The sequence below is a fragment of the Phascolarctos cinereus genome, unplaced genomic scaffold, assembly GCF_003287225.1.
Source record: "Phascolarctos cinereus isolate Bilbo 61053 unplaced genomic scaffold, phaCin_HiC Scaffold_3;HRSCAF=262, whole genome shotgun sequence".
Taxonomy (NCBI): Eukaryota; Metazoa; Chordata; class Mammalia; order Diprotodontia; family Phascolarctidae; genus Phascolarctos; species Phascolarctos cinereus.
In genome coordinates, this window is record NW_027555736.1 from 95080567 (window position 1) to 95107635 (window position 27069).

Below are 27069 nucleotides of genomic sequence, written 5' to 3' on the forward strand. Positions count from 1 at the left end.
GTTCACTATTCCTTCTGTAATATTTTCCCTCCTTTATTATGTAACATGATAAATTTAAAAAATTAGATTTTTCTCTGTCCTGTCAAGTGTTATGGCAATTATTATACCTATATCATTATGTGTATACCCTATACATACCCTCCTTCCCAATATGCACACATAAATCTAGGACCAGTACTTAAGCATATTAAGGAGGCTATTTTGAGTGGTAGTTATTCAAATCCACAATTCACAAGCCAGTATCTGATACTTACATTATTGATAAACTCAGGAGAGACACATAAAGCCAATGAAAAGTGCAATCAAGATAAGAAACAAAGTAACCAATCTATCAATAAGCATTTATTAAGTACTTGTTATGTGCCAGGAACTGTGCTAGGCACTGGGGACACAAAGACTAAAACAAAATATTCTTTCAAGAAGAGCTTATGTTCTAATGAGGGAAATAAAACGAGCATGCACACACCTATATATGTGTTAACGTATATAGCTACATATAGGCATATATAGGGAAGTGGTGTGCATATATAACTATACACGTATACACACCTATGTATAAACATATACACATATAATGAGGAGGGGTCTGGCCAATGAGGGCCCAGTTCTTAGAACATGTACAATATGTCCTCTCTGATATCAGTGTAAGTTCATGGAGCCTGTCTCTAGGCATTTGTAAAGGAGGGGACCTTCTCTGTATGTTAGAACATGTACAGGTATCTTCTACTTGTTTCTTGTTGGCTACTGAGCAAGAATTGCATCTGTAAACAAAAGGCTCTAATAAAGGAATTTTAGCTCTCTTCCATGATGGCTTTCAAGGAAGAAGTACTGTGAGCCTCGGTGGGGGGGGAGTGAGAAAGGGTACCAGGCTTGCTCCTTACCCAGTGGCCATGTTTCCCTGAACATTTGGTGCTTTTTTTCCTCTGTAGTCATTCCTTCTTGATCCTACATGAATGAGTTTTAGGAAACAGAACACACCAGGTTCAACCTTATGAGCTTTGAAAGATCAGAGAGTCATCAGAAATAGAACAGGTATCAGCATCTTCTGGCAACCACAGCAGCTGGACCTGGTAAGAAGCCATCTTTGGGGAGTGACCTGCTTAAACAACTTGTCACTGTCTACACCACACCAAGAAGTAAATTTGGAAGGGATTCCTTGAAAGAAGAAAAAGGTTCACAAGGCCAGAAAGGAACCACATCCCAAACAGGGGAAGAAGGTATTCTTTACAGCAACCACTTTGAGTCTACTCCCTCCCAGTATAGACTAGGTGTATAGAAGGGAGAGTTTACTTCCAGGTTAGTGGGGATGTTGTATTTTGGTCCTTGCTATACTTTCTCAATAAATATACCCTTGTAAAGCTACCTGATGGATACTGGAAAATACTGGAAAAATAATATCTGGTTAAGTGGTGGTGGGGGAGAGAACACTAGATGGGGGCTTGTAAACAATACATACCAAAGAGATACACGGTACTTCTGGGCAAAAAGTACTAGCAGTTTTTGAGGAATATCAGCAGGAGGTGGCCCTAGAACCAAATCTTGTAAACCAGGGATTCCAAGAGGTCAAGGTGAAGGATGAGTTCATTTATGGAATGGGAGACAATTATTGCAAAGGCATGGAGACGGGAGTTGGTGTGTCACATTTGAATTTCAAAATGCCAAAAAGGAGAGTTTATATTTGGTCCTAGAGATGATATGGAATTTATTAGGTGGGGATATGTGTGTGAATAACAAAGGATGAGAATCAGATAACTAATGTGCTACCCAGATAGCTGAATATAACTATCCTCACCCCACAAAGTAACCAATTGGTCACAGTTCCATATAATCCCCAGGCAACCCAAATTTCAGGAGGCACAATTTAAACTGATTGGTTTTAGGATGCTATAGGATAACCTGTAAAGAATCCCTCTTCAATAACCTCTCTTACAATCTTAAGCAGCAGGGTATATTGTCCTCCAGTCACCAAAGCTCTAAACATAAGGCTCAGGATGGCTCATCATTTTCTCTTTTCCTATCTCCACAGACCCTCATACATCACTGACTTCATGGGTGTTTGTTCTCCTGCCTAGTACTTTCCCCATGAGATCATTTTTTTAAAGCTGATAGGGACAAGTGAGGGATAAGGTACCTAACACAAGCACATCCTTTACATGCATATGTAAAATACCACCCTGTTTCACCAATACACCATTGATACAGGAAATCCTCAATAAGAAAATGTCTATCATTAATGAAGGCTAGTATTTGTTCTGCAGTTTACAATTTTAGAGTTGACCATAATAGTAGATTAAATGACTCTCCCAAATACATTCAATATATGACAGAGACAGGATCACAAGTTCTCTATCCACTAGGTTACATTACCTCTCAATGAGGTAGTAAATATCTGTTTTTCTTACACTAAAGAAATTCATATTAGTGGTAAACATTCTTTATTTCACCCTAAAGACTCTCAAAACTAAGAGCTTTAAAATATATTTCTTGCTAAGAGCAGGTACCTACATGCTTCTAACCAAAAAGGCAACTCTCATGAAATCTAAGTAGCAAACCTCAAAGAAATTTACTAATTCTCCATTTTTCCTATATTTATTTTCACATTTGTCCTGGGAAATTACCAAAGGAGATAAGATGATGCAGTGGAAAGAGTGCTGAACTTGGAGTCAGAAGACCTGAATGCAAATCCTGGCTTCACTCCCTGTGTGATATGGGACAAATTACTTAAATTCCTGAGCCTCAGCTCTCTCATCTGAAAAATATACAGGTCAGATGAAATGATTTAGATCCATCACCCTATTTCCTCTTTGCCTAGTGATATTTGGAACTATAGGAAGTAGTGTAACTAGCAGAAATAAAAAAGTGATATCACTACAGGTTAGTACATGCAAAGAAACTGTTTAGGTCAAACAGAAGTCTAGTAACTTTTGTAGAAAAATAAAAAAAGAAAAATCCCATTGAAAAGCCTTACTATATTTTGGTGTGCTTATATTTTGAATAAAGTCATGATTCCAATGTATAAATATTTGTTGCTGTAACAGAAAACATAACAAATATCTAATGAGAATTATGTCTTACAACATTCAGGTTTAATAAGATTTCACCATGTGCTTGAAGCTACACTAAAAAAATCATCATCACTATTTAACTAGTATTTAATTACTAAATTTTCTTAAAGAGAGAAAAAGAAGAGGAAGAGAAGGGAACAGCTTCATATAGCACCTATTATGGGCCAGGCACTATGGCAAACACTTCACAAGTTTATTTCATCCTCACAAAAATCCTACAAGGAAGTTATTGTTGTTATCCTCACTTTATAATTGAGGAAATGGATACAAACAGAGGTTGTGACTTGCCCACAGTCACACAGCTAAGTTTTGAAGCCAAATTTGAAATCAGAGCTTCCTGACTCCAGGCCCAGAGCTCTATCCATTGCACCACGTAGATGGGGGAGGGAATAATGATTACCCATATCTAAATTGAAAACTATATAAATAGTTTTAGTAGCGTGCATACTTCTCCACACTCACTTTACTTGAAAACAAGAGTTTGTTTTGTTTTGGTTTTCTGCAACATAGCTAATATGGAAATAAGTTTTGCATGATGTCACATGCACAAAAGGTATCATATTGCTAACCTTCACAGTGGGTAGGGAAGTAACTGGAAGGAAGGAGAGAATTTGGAACTTGAAATAATTGAATTTAAATAAAAAAGAAAAGAAGGGTTATAGCTCTTTAGCCAAATTTTGATTCCACAGTATATCAAGGTGATTGAAAAGTATGTGTTAAGTATTGATATATGATATAATATTGATATGATATGATAAAATCTTGACAATTGATTTTTAAAATAATTTGTCCCATAAAAATAGGAAGTAACAATCACTAATTTTAAAACATACATTCATCAAAAATAAGTTAAGAAAAAATCATGTCAAAATACCTATTTCTTTTTTACAGTATTACTAAACTAGCAGATCAGGAAAATGTTAGGTATAATATCTGATTTTTAACAAGGTATATAACAAAGTCTCTAAGGATATCTTTGTGGGCAATGTGCAAAGATGAAAATTAGATAATAGTAGAGCAGTTAGATTCAGTAACTGAAGATTCAATAACTATGTGGGAAGCAGCATGGCATGGCAGATAGGATGGTGGACTTGGAGTCAAGGAGATTTGGGTTCAAATCTCATACTAGCTGTGTGGCCCTGGTCAAATCATTTAACTTCCTATGCCTCAGTTTTCTTATATCTAAAATGAGGGGGGTTGAACTAGATAGCCTTTAAGGTCCCTTCCAGTTTTAAAATTCTTATCCTATGAATATCCCGATCATGATAGTAGTGATTAATGAATCAAAATTAAGTCAGGGAAAGCTGTTTAATGGACTACTAAAGGGCTCTATGCTTGACCTTGTTCTAGTCAACATTTTCATCAATTACTTTAATGAACAGATAAATGGCATTTTTATCAAATTTGCATATGACACAAAGTTGGAGGAAAGAGTCAATTTACTGGGTGATAAATCATGGGCTGATAGAACCATGGAATTTAGAGCAAGAAGTGGTCTTAAAGGTCATCTAGTCCAATCCCAGCCTTTTATAGAAGAGGAAACTAAGGCCAGAAATATTGTGATTTGGGATGCAAAACTATCTTAACAGATTAAAATTATAAGTTTATTCTAATAAAATTAAATTTAACGAAGAGTCACAAGGTAAGCAACATGACAGAATAGTTACTTTCGACATAATTCACTCACCTTGCATCCTTAAAAGAAAAAGAAAACTTCAGTAAGAAGTAAAACAAAACATGTAAATGTAAGGTACCACCTTCTGAAATAACAATGGGAGGCAAAATCCTTCTGGACCTTTCCACGGCTTTTGATATTCTCTTATTCTAGTTCTCCCATCTGTATGATCATTTCTCAGTGCCCTTTGCTGGATTTTCAACCTGAGCATGCCCACAAACTGGAGGTATTTCCCAAGAGTCTGTCCTTGGCTCTCTTCTCCCTCTACACTATCTTATTGGGTGATCTTATCAGCTCCCATTAGTTCAATAATCACCTCTATGAAGATACCTATATATCCAGTCATTATTTTTCTCTTGAGCTCCAGTCTCTCATCAACAATTGCCTCTCAGACATCTTGAACTCAACATCCCATAGACATCTAAAACTCTACACATTCAAAAAAGATCTCTATCTTTTCAATTAAACCCTCTCTTCTTCTAAGCTGTTGAAAGCACCATCAACTTCCCAAGCTCACAACCTTGGTGTCACTCTTCATTCTTACTCACTATATTCAATCTGTTGCCAAATCTTTGTTTCTACTTTTACAACATCTTTCATATATTTTTCCTGCTTGCCACTTATGCATTCACCACTATAATATAGAAACTCATCGTCTCATATCTGGAGTATTATAATAGCATTTTGGCTAGTCTCCTTGCCTCAAGTCTCTTCACCACTGCAATCCATCATCTACTCAGCTGTCAAACTGATCTTCCTAAAGCAAAAAGTCTTACCATGTCTCACCTCATTCCAATGGCTCCTTATTACCTCCAGGCTCAAATATAAAACCCTCTGTTTGGCCTTTAAAGCTATTCATATCCTAACCCTTTTCTATATTTCCTGTCTTCTTATACTTCATATTCCTATACACATACTCTACAATGCCATGGTACTGGTCTTCATGAAGTTCCTCACATATATCACTCTATCTCATGATTCTGGACCTCATCAACGACTGGAATGCTCTCCCTCTTCACTTCTACCTCCTGGTTTCCCTGGCTTCCCACATGACTCAGCTCTAACCCCATATTTTACAGGAGTCTTTTACAAATCACTCCTCTCTCCCAAAAAAATCTAGTGCCTTCCCTCTGAGATTGCCTTTAATTTACATTACACATGTCATCTCTGTACATTTTTTTTAAAACTTTGTCTCCCTTATTAGAATGTCTCTCTTTACATCCCAAGCACTTAGCAAAGTACCTGGCCCATAATAAACAGTAAACACTTGTTAACTAACTGCCCACTGTACCCACTCGATCTAGCCATACCTAACCCAACCATATTGGAAGCCAAAGAGCTAGTGAAAATGAACCAATAAGCTCAAGCTTCAAGCCTTGACTATGGTAGATTATATACTGGTCTCTCAATGTTCTACACCAGTTGCTACTCTCCCCAATCATATCCTATGACAGGTATAGAACACTGATTCTGCCCAGCCAAAGGATGGAAAGGGAGATTAACTATGCACAACAAAAGTGATGAGAAGAAATTGGCAGTGCAAAAGAGCTTCTATATTTAAGGGAAATGGAACTATAAACCAACTACAACCTATTCTTATCCATGCAGAAATCTAACTGTGTGTGCTCTTGCACCTCTGAACTCAAAGAGGCTATAGCCACCTAACTTTGAGAGAATAAATAAAAAGAACACAACAGCCATGGGAGAGAGAAATAATTAATAGTGCAGAGGCCAAGCTACTGGGAATAGAAGATAAAGGACCCAAAGGAGGAAAAATAAGTCCATCCCCCAAGAAATGAGCCTTTTATAATGAAATGAGAAAAAAATAGCAAGAGAACTAAGAAATACAATACTATATAAGAGATTGATTTTTTTTTAAAAAGCAATGAAAGATAGACAGTAAATTCACCTTATTCCTCTCCTTCACCCTGTCAAGATGACAAAATAGCAACAAAAAAGTCTAGAATGCTTAATACAAAATACAAAACTCTTAGAAAGAATTTGCCATTGAAACTGATCCAATCTATCAATTGATATCTATCAATATCAATCAATGATTAAGTGTCTACTATGCCTAAATACAAAGCAGTTAAATACATGGGAGACAAAGGAGGAGGAGCACTATGCAGTATACACACATACAAACACACACACACACACACACACACACACAAGAGGTGGAGGAGTCAGGAAAGGGTTTGTGTAGAAGGTGCTGCTTTAGGTGCATCTTGATGGAAGAGAATGATGCTATGACATAAACTAAAGAGGGACTGCATTTCAGGGATGAAGGATAGACCATGCAAAGGTCTTAAGATCAGACATGGAATGTTTCTTCTGAGGAATAATGAGAAGATCAATTTGTCTGGACTGCACAGTGAAAGAAAGTACAATGATGCTAAAAGAAAAGTTGAGAACAGGTTATGAATGACTTCAAAAGCTAAACAGTTTACATTTTATCCTGTGGGCAAAAGATAGCCGCTGTAGTTTATTCAGTAGGGAAATGACATGGGTGGGTCTGTGGCTGAGGAAAATCATTTTTATCAACTTGATGGAAGATAGATTAAAGTAGAAAGAGATTTCTAAGAGTACACTTCATAGAATTTGACAAAACAATTACAAGATTTATCTGGATTAACAAGAGTTCTATAATTTAAAGAAAAAAATTTAAGTGGGAATGAAAGAAAAGAAAAAGCATTTATTAAATTCCAATTATGTTTGAGGCACTGTGTTAAGTGCTTTACAAATGTTATCTCGTTTGAAGGGGCATAGAAGTTCTAGATTTAAAACTACATTATAAAGCAGTAATTATCAAAATTATTTGGTACTGGTTAAAATTAGAACAGTCAATAAGTAAAATACACTAAATAAGGAAGAAGCAAAATAACCCAGCCCAGAGTTTCAGTAGCCTAAGAACATAAACTACTAGGAAGATCTCCCTACCTAAAAAGAAATGCTAGGAAAATTGGAAAGCAATCTGGCAGAAAATAAATTTAGACCTGCTTCTTACATATATTTCACAATGAACTCCATATGGATAGGTAACCTAAAAATAAAATATCACATCAAAAAAAAGAGGAAAATTGTAGGAAGTGTCCCACTGACTATGACTAGGAGGAAAATCTGTAATTAAACAAGATACAGAAGTAATGAGAAAAGAGTATTAGGCATTTTCAATTCTTAAGAGGGAAAAGATTTCACAAAAATAAAATCAGTGCAGTGAGAATAAGAAAAGCAGTCCAGTGGGGAAAAGTCACTTTATTAAATATTCCTGTAAAACACTGCCCAAAAGATAAGTGGGAAAAGGCTATAAACAGTTTTCAAAAGAAGAATTACAAATTATCAATAACTATATGAAAGTTTGCTCTAAAGCAATAATAATAACAACTTCAATTCTCACTTCACACCTTTCAAACTGGCTCTGAAATAATCAATGTTTGTAGGATGTCAGGAAGTTGAGTATATTAATACACTATTGGTAGAACTCTAAATATGTCCAGCTGTTCTGGAAAACAATTTGCAGTTCTGAGAGAAAAGTCACTAAATTGTTCATAGTCTTTGAACCAGCAGTCCAACTATTGTATATATATTCAAGAGAGGTACAAAGCAGAAAGACATGCCCAATATGTGTCAAAATATTTATAGCAACATTTTTTGTGGAAGCAAAAATCTATAAATAAAATGGGTTCTCCTTGGCCATAGAATAGTGAAGAAACTGTGGTTCAAGTTAAATTGAATATTATTGTTCTATAAAAAACTATGCATGTGAAGAATTAAGAGAAACATGGAAAGATATATGAAATGATGCAGAATAAAATAAATAGAACCAGAATAATATACATAATTAATACAATAATGCAAACAAAAAGAACACTAAAACAATGCTGAACTCTAAACAATCAGAATGGCCTAAATTATTCTTGAGGAAAAGATGGTAAAATGTACCTCCTTCTTATTAGTCAAGAGGTTTATGTCTTTGGATGTTGAATGTTGTACACACTACTACATGTGGAAACTGTCAAATGATTTTGTTTAATTTTTAGCCCAGGGGTGGGATCAGAAGCCAGAATGCAAGAAGCTGAGAAAAATAGTAGGGAATTAGAAGCAATGAGGGCAGAAGCATTTAAATAAAAGGGAGGAGAGATATGGGGCAAATTATGTAGAGGCTGATATTGTCAAATGAAGGGTTTTTTTAAACAGAGGTAAGTTTATTTTTCTTGGAAAAGTTAATTCGTACAAAGGAAACACATGGTAGGCATTAGAGAAGGAATCAGTTAGTAGAAAGATAACATATTTAAAGATAAGGAGAATGATGGATGTGGCAAGTTCCTGGAGGAGAGAAAGGTAATGTGATAAAGATTACAAATAGAAGGTTAACAGATCAAAGAAAGAGTACCCATACATGTGAAAAAATATTCATAGCAGCGCATTTTGTTGTAGCAAAGAAATTAAAACTATGGCAGTGTTCTTCAGTTGGGGAATGGCTGAAGAAATATGATACATTGATATAATTGATGCTACATGACTGTAAAAAAAAATGATGAAAGGCATATTTCAGAGAAACCTGGGAAGACTTGCATCAACTGATCCAGAGTAAAGTGATCTGAACCAAAAGTGCAATCTATACAATAAAAAAACTTCAAAGAAAAGCTATTTTGAAAGCCTTAAGAACTCCAAACAATGCAATAACCAACTACAAATACAGAACATGAATGGTGAATCATGCTTCCCATCTTTTAACAGAAAGGTGATAAACTAGAAATTTAGAATGAGACATCACTTTACAGGCATTGTCAATGTGTATATTCATTTTGTTTGACTATGTTTATACAAAGGTTATGTTTGACTATGTTTTTATACAAAGAAGTGCTTGGATATGGAAGTTATAAGGGGCTAGCAATTATATTGTCAAAAAAGAGAGAGAGAGAAAAGAAAATAGCATTGATAAAACTTTTTTTTAATTCAGAAGTTCAGAGATAGAGACAAAAAAGACAGCTTTGAAATTCATTCGTTATATACTTTGAAAAAACATGATAGACTTCATAGAGATTTATGATTTTATATGCATTCTTCACAAATTTTTTTCTAAACCAGAACATTCTACAACATATATTCCAACAACTACCTATTGGAAAATTTACTGAATGCTACTAAAAAATAAGTTAGCCTTAAAAAGGAAGATCAGTTTCAGAGTAGAGGAGATGAAGGAAGTCACATCTTAATAGCTTCAATTTTGTCACTGAAATGGGAGACAAGGCTGTATGCAACTAGAGAGGAGTCTAAAGGTAAAATTAGGGGTTTGAAGGAAAGGGTTAGAAAGTGTGAAATAGCCACTTCAGGAAGTGTGTTAGTGAATTAATCAGAAAAGGATTTCTGTGCTGCAATAAGGGCTCATTTTTGAGACTTGATAACATAAATATGTAGTGGACTCAGTCTCAATAGTTATATGACTTTCTCCAGCAATGGTCAGTAGCTCAGGAGGAGAGAAGGCTAAATCAAAAAATAACTCAACATTTATATTTTGCAAGATAAGAGCTTCAAAGGTTTCTGTATTTTGGGGAACTACCTTACTATAAGATTAAGGAAAATGAGGCCAGAGCAAAAGTGGCAGAAAGGTAAAAAGCCAGAAGTTACAGTGAGGACAGAGAATAAGTTTAGGAGGAGGGAGTTTAGGAGTTTTGGGATCACAGGTGAAACAAAGCATTTGAGGCATTAACATCTGTGATGTGATAACCCCACTGTGAGTGGCTATGGTAAAATGAAGTTACCCATAGCAATACTAATAAATAACCCCTTCTACAGCACCAATTCTACAGCACTGGTTAACCAGTCACTGCTTGAAGAATGAGGTAGAATCTATTATTGATCAAGACAGGCCATTCTACTTTTTCCTGAGATCAGCCTGAGAAGACTATGAGTCAGGCACTAAACTCCCTGAGAAAGAAAAGTGACATGGAAAACCCAGATAACTGCAAGAAAAATCTAGACAGGGTCATATATCTATATCTTTAAGTGCTCTTCAAAGATACTGGTTGGTGATAGCTAAAGAAAGGCTTTTGATGTATCTACTGAATATAAGGTGTGCACAAAATCCTTGAAGGTCCTTTCTGACTATGAAATCCTATGTACTATTATCAAATGAATCAGTAAGATTAAGGTTAAAAAACAGAACTTTATATAAACAAGAATTCTGAAATCACTACATATCCTATAAAGATTCAGGTTATTTTCAAGTCCTTATGTACAGTAAAGGCTCTCTCCTAAAACCTTGAGGATATAGCACCACCTGCTGGTATCATTTTAAAATCTAATTCAAATTTTTTGGAAAATTTAGCTTCTCTATGGAGAACACAATCAATCAATCAACATTTACTAAGCACCCACTACATGCCAGTTATAATGCTATACTCTGGGGACACACAGACAAAAAAAAAAAGGAAGAAGGAAAAAATTCTTTTTTCAAGTGGCATTTTTCTCAAAATGTGTGATGAGAATATTTACTAATGGATTAAATGATAAAGCCTAATAGAATGATATTTGATATTAGAAATTATCAGTCCCTAGCTTTTGGTCCTAATCTCAGACAACTCAGCATTCATTTCAAGACTTTTTGAAAGACAAAGTATTCTCAATTATTGATGGGAAAAGGGGCATCATTAAATACATTATTAATAGTAACTCACAGATATGGTATTCCTGTATGCTGCTTGTATAACCATATACTGCCGAGTATCCAAAAATTATGATCATGACAACATCTCTACTATCCAGCTCCATAATATGTGCTGAGTGTCCCTCCACAGCATACTGCTGACCGTGTCCAAGGACAGTGGGGGTTTTTGTACTCCATGACTGACTACGTATGTTGAAAACCCACAATTCATCTGTGACATTGCCATTATTTGTTTCAATTTTGCCTCCATACATGAAGATATTTTCCTGTAAATTAAAAAAAATTAAAAGAAAAAGTTATAACTATTTTCTCAGAAACAGATAAATACTGAGGTATTAACTTTTTTGAAAACTTAGTAATCACCCACAAAATGTACAAAAGAGTCTCTACCACTAAAAATTAGTGATTTTAAACTTATCTCTGTAATAGACAATATTTTAAATATTTTAGTATTTCATTTTTTATTTTTTAAACATAATTGAGTGGAAAAGTATTCCAGACTCTGCTAACCACATGGTAAACCTATTTGTTTGACTTTAATGGCCTATATTGACAAGGACTTGAATACTGCTTCAGAATCTATAGTCATATTTACATCAAAAACTCTCAATAGATGGCTCTACTTGGCCGTTGGCCTCCCTCTCTGTAATAAGAGAAGCCTTTAAGCACTTGTTAGCAAATGAGAAAGACAGGCTTCTTCAGCATTCATCAGCATTTTGTAACATATGTCTCTAATGCCTAGTCTCACACTCAAATCTTCTCTAACTTCCTGGAAAAGGAGCAAAAAAGAAATTACAAAATATGGTAATATCACTAATCTGTGCCAGACCTCACCTTTGTCCAATAAGCTAGTTTCATATCAACATGATTAATTTGCAGAAATCTTCCTGGCTATTTACTGATGTTTGCGTTGCATCTAGATGCATTTTATATCTTCAACCAAGACACAAAGGATTACAGACCTCTGCTATTTGATTTTAAGGTAACTATATCCCTTATCCTAAAATACATTTAAATGTAAAAAGGTTTTTATATTGAAATATAAGGTGATTTTTTTTCATAAAGTGAATAGAAAATAAACTATAAGACAACTAATATTTTATGGAACCAGGTGACATGACTATTAAAAAAAAAGGTCCACATATGGGTGTAAAAGAAAATTGAGTAGAGATGGAAATTTTCAGAAAGAATTTATGGACGTTGACACAATACAACAAACATTTATTAAGCACTTGTTCTATGCAGACTGCTGTGCTAGGTATTGAGATACAAAGTTTATATAACATACTGTCTCTGCCCTCAAAAAGCTTACCTTCTTAAACAGAGAAAGAATACCAACATGGATAATTCAAAACATAGCATTATATGATCAGTACCATAAAGAAATACAGAAACAAAGCGCTATATAAGGTCTGAGGAAGAATGTTATTATTATTGATAATGGAATCATGGAAGGCTTTGTGGATGAAATAGCATTTTGAGTTTTACTTTAGAGAATGGGTAGGAAATTCAATATGCAAAGAAAGGGAAAGAGGGCATTCTATGAATAGTGACCAATTTGACCAAAGTCATAGAAGCATGAGTGCCCAAGGTATATCTGCAGAGAAATGTAAAATCCATGGTCAGTATACAGTTAACAGGAGTGGAAAAATACAAGATAAGGCTTGAAAAGAATTCTAGCAACAATCCTAGTTGGAGAGTACCTTAAATGCTAAGCAGAAGAGTTTCAACTTGATTCAGTAGGAATCATAGAACTACTGAAGATTTCTGGTATAATACTTTATAGGGAGTAGGGAATGGAAGGGAATAAGCATTCACATACTACCTACTATATGCCAAGCACTGTGCTAGGCACTTTACAATTATTATCTCATTTAATTCCTCACCACAATCCTGCGAAGTAAGTGCTATTTTTATGCTCACTTTACAGTTGAGGAAATTCAGGTAAACAGGGCTTAAGTGACTTGCCCATAGTCCCACAGCTAATAAGTATCTGAGGCTGCATTTGAATTCAGGTCTTCCTCACTCCAAGCCCAGCACTCTATTCACTGTCCCATCCAGCTGCCTTTACAGCTTACAAAGTGCTTTCTGAACAAAAGCTATACAGTAAGTAGTAGTATTTCCCAATTTTACAAATAAGGAAACTGATGCTTAGAATGGTTTTATGCCCTGTCCAAGGTCAGTCACTAATAAACAAGAGTAGAACTTACATTTGTTTTTCCTCACTCTATATCCCCCAAAACTACAATGATGATGAATTTGAATTTAACCTAATAACCACTCAAGGTTCTTAAGGAAAGGCATGACATGAATAAAAAGATGGCTTGACAAGATGATTTTAGCAACTCTGTGTCAAATAAAATGTAATTGGGAGGTTCTGGCATTAAGAAAGATAAACTAGGAAACTGTTATAGCAAAGAAGTAATGAAAAGTTAACTAAATTAGTGACTATAAAATAGAAAAGGAGGGATAGCTCTGAGATGCTCTTTTAATATTTCATTTATTCAATGAATCTGTTATCTCATCAAGGTAAGTATTCCCTCCTTCAGGACAAATTGATGACAACTAATTCCAGTAACGCTCAGGAAAAAAACGATTCGCAGGAATTCATAATAAACTGCCTGGAGGTGAAGGGAAAGACATAAAGGGAAAAGAAGTGGGAATTGATTCTAAGCAGCAAGACAAGTTATGAAATCATCTGCAAACACCAGAGTGAGGCAATTACCATCAATCTGGCCTCATTCACACCAACCCCAAGACCAATCTGATTATAGGATACCCTTCTGAAAATAGAACAATTGATCTATATAGCGTCTTCTCCTATATGGACCAGCCTAAGAGGTCAATCCCAATTTCATCGAGTCTCATGAATATCTGGCATATAAGTTTTATTCTAGTATAAATCTAGTAATTTCATTCTCCAGGTCTTGGAAATTTGGTTTTGTTTGAGCTTATGCAGGTCTGAATCTTAAAAAAGAAATGTAAGTCACTGGATGTTGAAATCATAGAAACAAACAACAGTGGCCAAACCAAGCCAAAGTAAGCAAAATGCTTCTCAGATACACGTTTTAGGTTTTAAAACACAGGTAAAACTTCTTGGGAAGCAGCTAGACAGTACAGTGGATGGAGCCCTAGGCCTGGAGTCAGGAAGATCTTAGTTCAAATCTAGCCTCAGATACTTACTAGCTGTGTGACCCTAGGCAAGTCACTTAATCCCTAAACTGCCTCAGTTACTCATTTGTAAAATGAGCTGGAGAAGGAAATGGCAAAACACTCCAGCATATTTGCCAAGAAAACCATAAATGAGGTCACAAAGAATTGGGCACAACTGAAACAACTGAACAACAAAAAAAAAGCCACTTTAGTGAGAATGAATATATGATACTTTAAAGCATCAACTGTATTATTCATTACAAAATGTAGAAAATAATTTTATTTTTTACACGACTTCCTAATATTATCTACAAAATAGTATCTGCAGCACACACACATGCAAACTCACACAAATTTAATGACATTCTTAGTAATGAAATATTTTACTTTCTTAAGCATTATCAAGTACATTCAATTGAGATTTTCAGTGAGAAGAGAAGCAAAGTTTTACAGTTCCCCAAAACTTTCAAAGTATAAAAATTCTTCCAAATTAATCTGCCCAAAATAGAAAGAACACATATGGATTTAAACTGTCACATATTAAGTGCTTAAAAGATGTTTATATCTATTATTCTCCATATATACTACATAAAAAAGTGACAGAGATCAACTACTGATACATATGTTTATTATCCCATATATATAAAACTTTTATGAAAATAGTTTATACACGCATCAAGGGCTTTTTTGATGAGGGTATCTCAGACAGGCTTTTCCAAATGATATTCCACAACAGACCTCTTATTTACCTCCACATAATTCACTGAAAGATGTGGAGAATAAAATATCCTGATGTGCTTATTGTTTGTTGAATATAAAAAAGTATTTGATCTGGTTGAACAAAATGCCACCTTAAAAGGTCTTGTCTAATAAGGTATCACATTTGAATATTAAAATCATGCAAGATTATTTGAAAGATATAACAATAGAGACGACCTTGTTTGACAGTCTTTCTCTGATCATCAGTGTTAAGAGAAACAAAAAACAGGAAAAGGTATGCTCATCAAAGGTATTCACAACTTTAATGAAGGAAAATTAACACTGAGTCCTAGCTGAAAAGAAAGTAAGATCTTCCAGATAGTTCTATTTGTAGAAGACATTAATCTGGTTGCATCAAGTACCAGAATAGTATAGAATTTCAATAAGACTCATAACCATTCAAAAGAATTGGGCCTAACCATACCCACAGAAAAAAAAAACAAGTAAATGAAAATGCCTGTTTGTTGTTAAATGGACAAGCCACATAAGTGCTCAGTTAGTATTTTAGCTCAGTGTTACAAATGATTTTATACATACATATACAGATATGTGTATATACATGTTTATTGCATATATGTGTGTATGCATGTGTGTATATGTGTATGTGTGTGTGTCTAATGTTCAGTTGTTTAGTCTTGTCTGATTCTTTGTGACCCCATGGACCATACATAGCATGCCAATACTATTCATGGAGTTTTCTTGGCAAAGATACTGGAGTGATTTGCCATTTCCTTCTTATTTTACAGAAGAGAAACTCAGGCAATTTAAGGGATAAGTGACTTGCCCAGGGTCGAACAGTTACTAAGTATCTCGGATTTGAATTCAGGTCTTCCCGACTAACTACAGGCCCAGCATTCTATCCACCGAGCCACCTAGCTGGTTAGCTAGATGGCTAGACAGCTAAGACATCTAGGTAGATAGATAGATAGATAGATAGATAGATAGATAGATAGATAGATAGATGGATGGATGACAGGAGGGAAGGAAATAGGAAGGAAGGAAGGAAGGAAGGAAGGAAGGAAGGAAGGAAGGAAGGAAGGAAGGAAGGAAGGGAAGGAGGGAGGGAGGGAGGGAGGGAGGAAGGGAGGGGAGAATAGGGTGGGATTGATTTTGGGAAATTGCAAAGCTCTTATAATGATCCTAAAACTATTTTTTAAAAAAATTTAATAACAAGTATCCTACTAGGTTGACCAGGTATCATGGTCCACTATAGTCTATAAAGAATTAGAATTGAGTATCATTCTGAAGGCAATGTAGAAATAAAGGGTCTGAACTAAATGAAACACATAACAAATAAAGAACTATAAAAGACATTATCTAAGAAATATATAATTGAGAAAATAATGGTTACGCAGAAAGAGTGAAGGACAACTGATGACAGCTTATATGGTTTTCTGTATCCTGACAATATCAAGAGAAAACAAGGAATTGCTTTAGTAAGTTCAAAGAAAAGATTGGCAAGAATGGAGGGATTGTTTCATTCTTCATATTTAAGAGAACATTCATGTTGACGAGATCATAGATCCATTTAAACATTTTAGTATTCTACTTCATCTCTTAGAGGTAAATACTTTTGTCTCTTAAAAAAAATATGTCTTCTTAATATATTTGAAGATAACTTAGTCTAAACTATAGTGTAAAAGAAAAACTTAAAAAGAGCAAAGGATAGGAATTGTCCCTGTAATTTCATTTGTATAAGGAGCTCATAGGTCAGAAAACTTCCTTTAGCAATGCAGGTCAGCACTTTTCATGCAATTTTTAGTTTAGAGTATTTTCTAGAGTAGTTGAGAGTGACTTGGTGAGAGTACACTATACACTTCCCCCTCAAAAAAGAAACAATGGTGGCCCAAAGTGTAAGAAATATAAAAAAGGATACAAATTTTAAAACAAGTTTAAAAAACAGGGGAGAAAGGTAGCACCCAAACAATTAGGCAGAAAGAATAAAAAAGAGGAAAAAAATAGAATGCTGAAAAAAATTTAAAGGAAAATGAAAAACTCAACCAGATCTTCATGAAAGCATGGTTTTTAGATTTCTTTAGAGTGGTTTTTTTTGGGGGGGGAGAGAGGGATGGGAGACATGGAGAACAGTTTAGAATCACAAAATCTTAGAGCTAGAAAATAACATCCTCCTTTTAAGAGGATCTAAAGATAATAAGGATACAGTAAAACAAAATGAGGATGAGTAGTAAACAAAATAATTAGACTAGAGATAAATGGGGAGAAATAGAAAAATAAAGGCTATGAATAATACAATCAAAATTCCTGGGAATATGAGAATTTTATTTATTCATTTTCAAATTCTATTTCAATAAAACTATTTTTCAACTGTTCTGTTAAAGAAAATCTTTCTCTTATTTATATATGTTATTCAGTAAGAATCAGAAAGAACACAGTTGAAAATGATAAAACATTTTTGGTCAGCTTGTGATTTAATCAACTGTAAGGAGATCTTTTGAGAGAAAACTCAGCCAAAGCAAATAGGTAATTGTTCTGCAAATTAAAGTCCTAGATGCATTGGGCAATGAAAGGTTAAGTAATTTACCGAGGATGCCACAGCCAGGATATGTCAGTAAAATAATATTTAGAGTAATTTTAATAAAACTTAGGTTTCAAATAGCGTAATTATGCTTATCATTGAAGCCACTAAGTATTAACAAAATAGCTATGGTTTATCAACTCATTACAGAATTCAGCACAGCATCATAGAAAAAGCACTGAACTGAAATTAAGGAGACCTGGGATATAGTCCTAACTCTGGGACTAGTCAGTTATTTGACTTTGGGCAGGTCACTTCCCTTCCATTGGCTTCCATACTCCTCTGTAAAATGAGAGGGGCTGGATTGTAATAATCTATAAAATACTTTTCTCTCCAAAAATCAATGATTTTACTGTTCAGTGGATTTACTCTTCTGTTCATATGCTCTGAATGTATAAAACAAACGTGTTTCATAGCACAAAAATTAGATAAGGAAATCTGAGGATTTTTAAAAACATTATTTATTCAGATCCCCTCACATAAGTAACCTTCTCCCATGCACTGCTGAATTCTAGATCTTAATAGTCATCCTATTTTCTAGGTCCTGGGTCAATAAATGTTGATGCAGAAAATTTTACTCCAGATATATTCAAATTAATGCTAACTAAATGTGTACTTAAGATTGCTTAACATTTTTGCTGTCACTTACAAATTTCCTAGAAATCTCCCTTACCTACTCCAAACCTTTTCCTCTCTTCCCAAGGGCCCAATTCCATACTCCCCCTAAATATAAATTCCTCTGGTATGTAAAACTCTTCACGGTCTAGCCTCTTTCTACATTTCCAGTCTTATAACACCTGACTACTCTCCACAAACATTGTGGTCCAGATACATTAGTTGATTAGTTTTTTCACAAAGGATGATCCATCACACAACTCCATTCTTTTGCACTAAGTAGCTGCCCCCAATCCTAAAAGGCTCTACCTTTTAAACTCCTATTCACTGAGCTCAAGTGTCACTGATGCAGCAATCCTTTCCTATTCCTCCAACATGTTATTCTCTTCCCCTCTAAAGCTATTTTCCATAGTCTATGAATTTGTCTTATATACAGCTATTTATATACATGATGTCTACTCAATTAACATGTAGGTTCCCTGGGGGCAGGGAGTGTTTTTGTTTTTTGCCCCAGCTGATTAACTGAGGAACTTCGATAACTTCTGGTCAGACTAATGTTTCTCCTTTGCAAGAAAATCATCCATGTCCTACTTCCAACCACAGGATTCTGTCCCAGGGCTTTTCTCTATACCCTCTCCCTTACACATCTCATCAGATATCATGTATTCAGCCCTCATTTCTATGCTGATACCTACTAATTCTACATATCTAGCCCTCAAACCACCTGAGATCCAATCAATTAAAAAACTTTAATTTGGCACCAAGGATACAAAAACAAAAATTAAACAGTCCCTCCTCTGAAGGAGTTTATGCTCTATCCAAAATACAACATGTATGCATTGTAAAGAAATACAAATTATGTAAAAAAATAAATACAGGTTAATTTGGATAGGGAACGGGGGGGGGGGGAGTGCTAACAGCTGGAGGGGACCAGGAAGTTTCATGTGGAAAGTGGTGTTTGAACTGAACTTTGAAGAAAACTACGAATCTGAGAGGCAGAAGTGAGGAAGGCGTTCATTCAAAACCTGAAAAGGCATGGAGATGGGAGATAGTACTACATGTGAGGAACAGCAAGAAGATCAGTTTGGCTGAACAATAGAGGACATGACACAGAGCAGCATATAATACTATAAAGGTGGGGTGTAGGCAAGTTTTTAAAGGCTTTAAATGTCAATCATATATCTCTGACTGATTGCTGGATATCACCTGATTGTTACAAAGGCAGCTCAAACCCAAGAACAGAATGAGTTTTGTTTCCCCATAAATTTACCCCTCCTCTTAATTTCCCTCATGTCAAAAATGCCACCATTCTTCCATTCACCTGGGTTCATAACCTAGGATCTTATATAATTTTACTCTCTCTGTTCCTCACCCCTACCAATCAATTGCCAGTCCTTACTGATTTTACCTCCTCAGGATCTCTTAACAATTCTTCACATATCCCAGAGGAAAAAAAGATCCTCTGAAGGCACAAAAATTTTGAAAAAAACAAAACTATTTCACAGCTATGAGAAATCACAGAAGGAAATGGAATATTATACTCCTGAAAGTGTAGAAAGCTCAAATGAAACCCAAAATGACATATCTTCCAAATCTGAGCCTAATCATCAAAGGAAAAAAATGGATGTTCAACAAAAGCAGGGCATTCCAAATATTCCCACCAAAAAAAGTGAGGTATTCAACTTGTAAACACCCATAAACAACAGAAACATAAGTGTATACATATAAAGGAAAGTAAATCAATTCTTTCATGTTTAGAGGTTACTTAATTATCTCATGTTAAGAGATTTCATCAATAATGATTTTAAAAGGAGCAGCTAGGTGGCGCAGTGGGTAGAGCACCAGATCTGGAGTCAGGAGGACCTGAGTTCAAATATGGTCTCAGATCAGACACTTGACATTTGCTAGCTGTGTGACCCTGGGCAAGTCACTTAACCCAAATTGCCTCACCCAAAAAGAAAAATAATAGGGGCAGCTGAGTGGTGCAGTGGATAGAGCACAAGCCCTGGATTCAGGAGGACCTGAGTTCAAATCCGGCCTCAGATATATAACACTTACTAGCAAGTCACTTAACCCCATTGCCCCACTTCAAAAAAATGATTGCAAATAAACAGAGAAATATGTGTTTATGTATAATAGAAGAGAACAAGTAACACAGTCTTACCAAGTCCATAGGAAAATAATGAAAGTATGGTGATTCCCAGTGTCTTGGAAAGTTGAAACATTGCAGGATAATAAGAGAGATGGCAGATGGAAAGAATGAAAACCTGGAATGAGGAAATGGTCCCGTGGAAAAACATGCCTATTTGTGAGGAGGTGGAGCATGTGGAGCAGGATGAGGATCTTGTGATAGTCTTGGGAGACTGTTTATTAGAAGGCCACCTCCACTCATACTGATGAATATCTGGTCATTGGACCCAGATGGCTCTGAAGGAGAAAGTAAGGCTGGCTGGTAATTGCAAGTCATGTCATCACTTCCCTGATGTCACCATCCTCTTTGAGAAGGGAGGACAAACACAACAACCCATGCTTCTATAAGAGCATCCAACCCCAGAAAATGGAATCTGTAATATCCAAAGGAGATCAAACACCCTTAATGGGGGGTTGGGGAGGGTGGAGAGGGTAGTGCAGAATAAAGAAGCAGAGATAAAATGACAAGGACTCTAAGAAAGAATTTAAATGTGTATGGTAATGGAAATAGGATTGGGCAGCATAATTTAGAGCACTAGGTAATTTGTAGCACATGCCATTGCTTCTGCTAGATGTTGCTTCCCTCATGAAAAGACACTTTTAAAAGTGATATACAATAGGGAGGAAATGGAGGATGAGGCAAGATTTATAAAGGAAAATATATAGAAATTGTTGAAGAAGAGGAAGAAGGTTCAAATCTGGTACTCCAGAAGCTTTAACTCCCCCCACAATGAGTTACACTCATAGAATAAAGAAGAAATGATTAAGAATATAACTTAAGAATCAGAAAAAGAATTTATAATACACTGGAAGAATGGAGAAAAACAAAAATTTCTCTTTTTAAAAGTTCAATAAAAAGAATAAAAATAAGAGATTGAAGTGGAGGAATGGAGGAAAGATTTTGAAGTAGCTTGAGTGGGGAAAGAGAAGCAACAAAAGAGAAGACTATACGTATATTCAAATTAAAAAACAAATTAATGCTTTTCATAAAATCCAAGATCTACAAGTATAGGGAAATGGAAGCAGAGTCAAGGGAGAGAGTATGTGGGAACAGATGAGTATAAAAATAATTTAAGCAAAATAACTGCTGGGACAAATTACAGGCTTGACATAAAAAAGGGGATGAGAAAAACAATATTAAAGAAACAAACAGAAAAAATGTGAGTCTAACACGAATAACTTTAAATATCAATGCTTTAAGTAATCCAATAAAATGAGAATGACAAAGATAAGAAAACAAAACCCAACAATGTTTTATAAAAAGTAAATGTATAAGAAATGCAAAGACATATCAAGAATGAAAATGAAAGGTTGAGATACAATTTACTATGCATAAGATGATCACATCAAAAGAAGTAGGGATATGAACCATTCCATTAAACAAGGAAAAATAAAAATTCACAGTATTAATGGAGGTAAACAAGGAAACTATATCATGCTTAAAAGAATCACAGATTCCTTCCATGTATTGAGTACATTGAGTATCGATACTGATTCACTGTCTATGATTCCATCATGAAGAAAAAGTTAAAGTGAAAAATCCATAGATAATACATAATGATATTAAGAGACTTTAATATTTCTCTCTCAGAGCTACACATATTTAACTAGAAGATAAAGAAAAAGGAAAATACAGAACTGAACAAACTGTTGTGGAATTCAGAACTGAAAAACCTAAGGTATCTTCTGAATAGAAATATTTAAAAATATACTTATTTCTCAGGACCACATAGAATTTTTATAAAATAGGCCATGTGCTAAGGCACAGAGAAGTTACAAATAAATGTTAAAAAAAAAAGCAGAAACATGAATATAATCTTTATAGGCCAAACACAATAAAAATAGTGATCAATATAGGAAGCACAAGCAAAAAAAAAAAGAATGATATGGTTTTAACAATGACATCTTGAATTATGAATGGGTCAAAATATCTATTTGATATTTCAAATATATATTTGAAAGAGGATGAAATACTAAAACTTCTGTGATGTAGCTAAATCATTCCCTTAAGGAAAAATTACATACCTGAGGACATTTTTATATATATATATATATATATATATATATATATTATATATATATATATATATATATATACGTATGTATGTATGTACGTATGTACGTATGTATGCATATGCATGTGTGTATATATATGTATGTATATATGTATATACACATATACATATATATGTATGTATATTTTTTTTTTAAATCTCAAGGGAATGAATAAAAAAGCAGGGAGAAAGAGGAAATAGAACTTCTATATTTCAAGTGACAGAAATGTTTTAGTACTGGATTAAAAAACAGAAGAGTAGGTTAGTGGAAAACTAAAAAAAAATGAGGAACAACAGAGCTCAATAACCTAATACTCTCAATTTGAGAATATAAATTACATGGATAACTCCCTATTTCACAAGAATTGTTGGAAAAATTGGAAAGCAGTTTGGCAAAAAATTAGGCTTTGACCAACATCTTATAATACGTACTGTATTATACAAAAAATGGATATGTTACTTCAACATTAAAGACCATACCACAAAAAAAAAAATCATAAAATGACTTTGCCAGATGCTTTTCAAAGCAATGGCTGGGGGAGAATCCTTAACTGAAGAATAATCATAATAAATGACATAGATGATTAGGCTTACATGAAAATATAAACTCTTATCCAAACAAAATTAACTAACTGGGATAAAAAAGGAAAAGGTCACTTGGGAAATATTTTTGCATCAAATTTCTCTGATAAAGGTCTTATATCAAAGATATACATAGGGAACTAAACACACACACACACACACACACACACACAGAGTGTTAGTGCAGTTTTAAGCTTCATAGTATTAAGATTTTTTAAGCTTTTGAGCTTTAAGCTTCACAGTACTAAGACTTTCGGAACACCTTGTATAAGACCAAGATGCATTTTCCCAACGGATAAGTGAAGCAATGATGTAAACAAACAATTCTCAAAAGAATTGTGAACTACTAACAACTGTATGAAGAATTACTCCAAACTACTAATAATAAGACACCTGTAATTCAAAACAACCCAGAGGTTTCAATTCACAGCCACAAATTAGCAAATGATAAAAGATGGGAATCATCGATGCTGGAGAGACTGTGGGAAGATCAGCATCTTAACATACTGTGGCAGAACTAAGCATTAGTCCAATTGTATTACAAAGCAATTTAGAATTATGCTATTAAAATAACTAAAATATCCATATCCTTTGACACACTCCCACTGCTAGGCATAATGCCCAAGTTTTACCTACCTCCAAATAATTGTAGCAACAACTTTTATAGTAAATAAATGGAAACAAAGTAGATGCCATCAATTAGAAATAGCTAAACAACCTGTGTACATGAAAGTGATAAAAGGTACTATAAGAAATAGTAAGATGATTAATAAAAGCATGATAATATTTAGATAAACTCAGGCATAATGAAGTAAGCAGAATCAGGAGAACTAAATGCATAACTGCAACAATATAAATAGAAAGAACAAAAAATATTCAAAACCGAATGCTCCGAAAATATAATGAACATATCTGGCACCAAAGAGGAACTTTGTAAGAATGACTCTCCCTACCTCCTTTGCAGAGGCAGAGAATTATGAAAATGGAACACCATATATGATGTTGAACTTGGTCAATGCGTTAATTTTTCTGCACTCTTTTTTTTTGTTCCTATTTTAATTGTCTGGAAGGGAGAGGTGGAAGGATATATTTGGAAATGCAGATTATGTTAAAAGAAAACATATTAATAAAAATGTTTAAAGTCATAATAAGATGTGCTTCCTCAAAAAACAATAGGTCCCACCTCACTAGAAGTCATCATGCAAAGGCTGTATTATCCCTCGGAATGGAACTGAAGGGGTTCCTGGTCATATGTGGGTTGGATTAGATGGCATCTTTCTGAGAATATATACAGCTTCCCTTATAAGCTCTCTAAAGAGTAGGACCATATTATATTTACCAATGTATGTTATTCATCATCTAGGATGAAAAACAATATTTGTTCAATTGCATTATAGTATGAGAGGTTCCACGCTTTCCAACTATAAGTGATGAAAATAATAAGATCCCTGATACCTTTATGAAGTGAGAACATCTCTTTGATTCAGTTGCATAATCAATTAATCAACATCTGAGCAATTCTGAGTTGTAGTTCCTTTTGAATTACCAAAAATTAAGAGTACACAATTCATATGCTTCGCTACTGAACCTACTTATCAGTCAAAGGTATAAAATAAGTATGGAGAGAATAAAAGTAGATGTGTACCACAGGAAATGTCCTTGGTTGAAAAGAATCAGTCACATCTTGTGAGGCAAGATTACAGAGCAGGCAAACCAACCCAACTGAAGTAGCAGAGTATCCTTAGGGAAAAAAAGAAAGCGGCATGTCCCAGCAAGTCAAGCCACTACCATTACCTTAACTACTCTCTCTTCTCAGATGCTGACGGAAACAATCCAGGATAGTAAGTCCAAGAGCCTTGGGAACAGCTATACTCACCAATCATCAGAACTGCTTCATCTCTCAAAGCCATCAATGAGGGAAGAAATAATTGTAGATAGAGGACCCAACTTCCTCATGACCACCAGAAACAACTGCTAACCAACTGCCACCAAAAGGCAGAAAGACACAGGGGTCCTGGGAGTGACAGCACCCTTCAGACCACCTGTCCTACTTCCACCCCACAGCTATCATCCAGGAAAGCAACTCTTGTTGAGAAGGTGTCACCCACAAGCCATATACAGGACAGATAAGCCAGCCTAGTTGAGGCAGCAAGCCACCCCAAGGGAGAGACAGGAAAAAACATATGCCAGGCAAATCAAACTACCACCACCCCCATGACCACCATCTTCCTTCAGACCCCTAGGGAGATAGCCCATTACCCTGAAACCAAGGCATAGCATTGCTTTCATTCAAGTGCACTCTGACAACACCTGGAAAGCAACAACTCCTGTCAAGTTACAGCCTGACAAGGGCTCCTCCCAGCAATGTAGCCAAAACCCTGAAGACCCAGAAGGGAAAATTCTTGCCACAAAGTCCTTGGCTATCAAAGACCCTTGCAGCTGATAGGGTCTAGGGCTGGCAGCAGTATATGGATGTTCCAACCAGAAACAATGCTGCCCAGATACAAACCAGGGTCAGGAACTTACAAAGCTTGGACAAGGAGGGCAGTGAAAAGACTTTATCTTGGCTCAAACCACATACAGTACACTGAAAGTTTGCATCTCTCCAGCATATGGCACCCCTGAGATCCTTGAAGAATAAAAGACTTAATATTCAAAGAAAGCAGCAGCAAGACCCCAGAGAATACTAATCATGACCAAACAAAGTCCAATATTCCTTCCATAAGTACAGTGTCTAGCTCTAATACCAAGTATCAATCTGTGAAATAAGGCTAGAAAAATGAACAAACAAAAAAAAAAGATTCCAATGACAAAGAGCTATTATGGTGCTAAAGATGCCCAAGACACAAACCCAAATGAAAAGAATAATGCCAAAACATCTATAAGCAAAGCCTCAGGGGGAAACATAGCTTGGCCACAGTCAATTATAATTCATGGAAGAATTAAGCAAGAGGTTTTATTTCCAAAAATATTAAAATTATATTACAAGTGAAATGAGATGAAGGAATTGAAATGAGAGAGGAAGGAATTGAAAAAGAAATGAGAGTTTGGGGGGAAGGATTTGGAAAGAGAATTAATAAGCCAAATAAAGACAACAAGCATTAATTAAGTACCAACTATGTGCCAGGTAATTTGCTAAGCATTAAGGATACAAAGAAAGGCAAAAAATCCCAGTTTTCATGATGCTCACAGTCTAATGGAGGAGATAACATGAAAACTATGTACAAGCAAGATATGTATTTTTATGTGTGCATATATGTACATATACATATACATATATACATATACATATACATATATATATACATATATACATATACACATGCATATATACACACACACACATTTTATATATATATATATATATATATATATATATGATAAACTGAAGATAACAGGAGAAAAGCAGTAGCCAACAGAAGGGGATTGGGAAAGGTTTCCTGTAGAAGGTTAGATTTTAGCTGGGATTTGAAGAAATTAGGAAAGTCAGGGGGCAGAGAGAAGGAAAATTACCAAGAATAGGGAAATGGAGTGTCATGTTCAAGGAACAGCAAGGCAGTCAATGCCACTGAATTGCAAAGTATGTGATGGGATTAAGGCATAAGAAGATTGGCAACTACCAGATTTTGAAGCATCTTGAATGCTAAACAGAAGATTTTATATATAATACTGGAGATTATAGGGAGTCAGTGGAGTATATTGTAAATGTGGCAGTGGAGTGACATAGACTTGTTAGAAAGATCAATTTAACAGCTCAGTGGAGAATGCAC

At 35.0% G+C, this 27069-nt stretch overlaps 1 protein-coding gene across 1 annotated transcript in view; it reads right to left on the bottom strand.

Annotated features, from left to right (window-relative positions):
• ATRNL1 (attractin like 1) overlaps positions 1-27069 on the bottom strand; it is a 1198805-nt gene that overhangs the window by 1058085 nt on the left and 113651 nt on the right. The window contains 1 exon segment of the mRNA XM_020988143.2: positions 11421-11676. Within this exon segment, the coding sequence (XP_020843802.1) occupies positions 11421-11676 (256 nt within the window).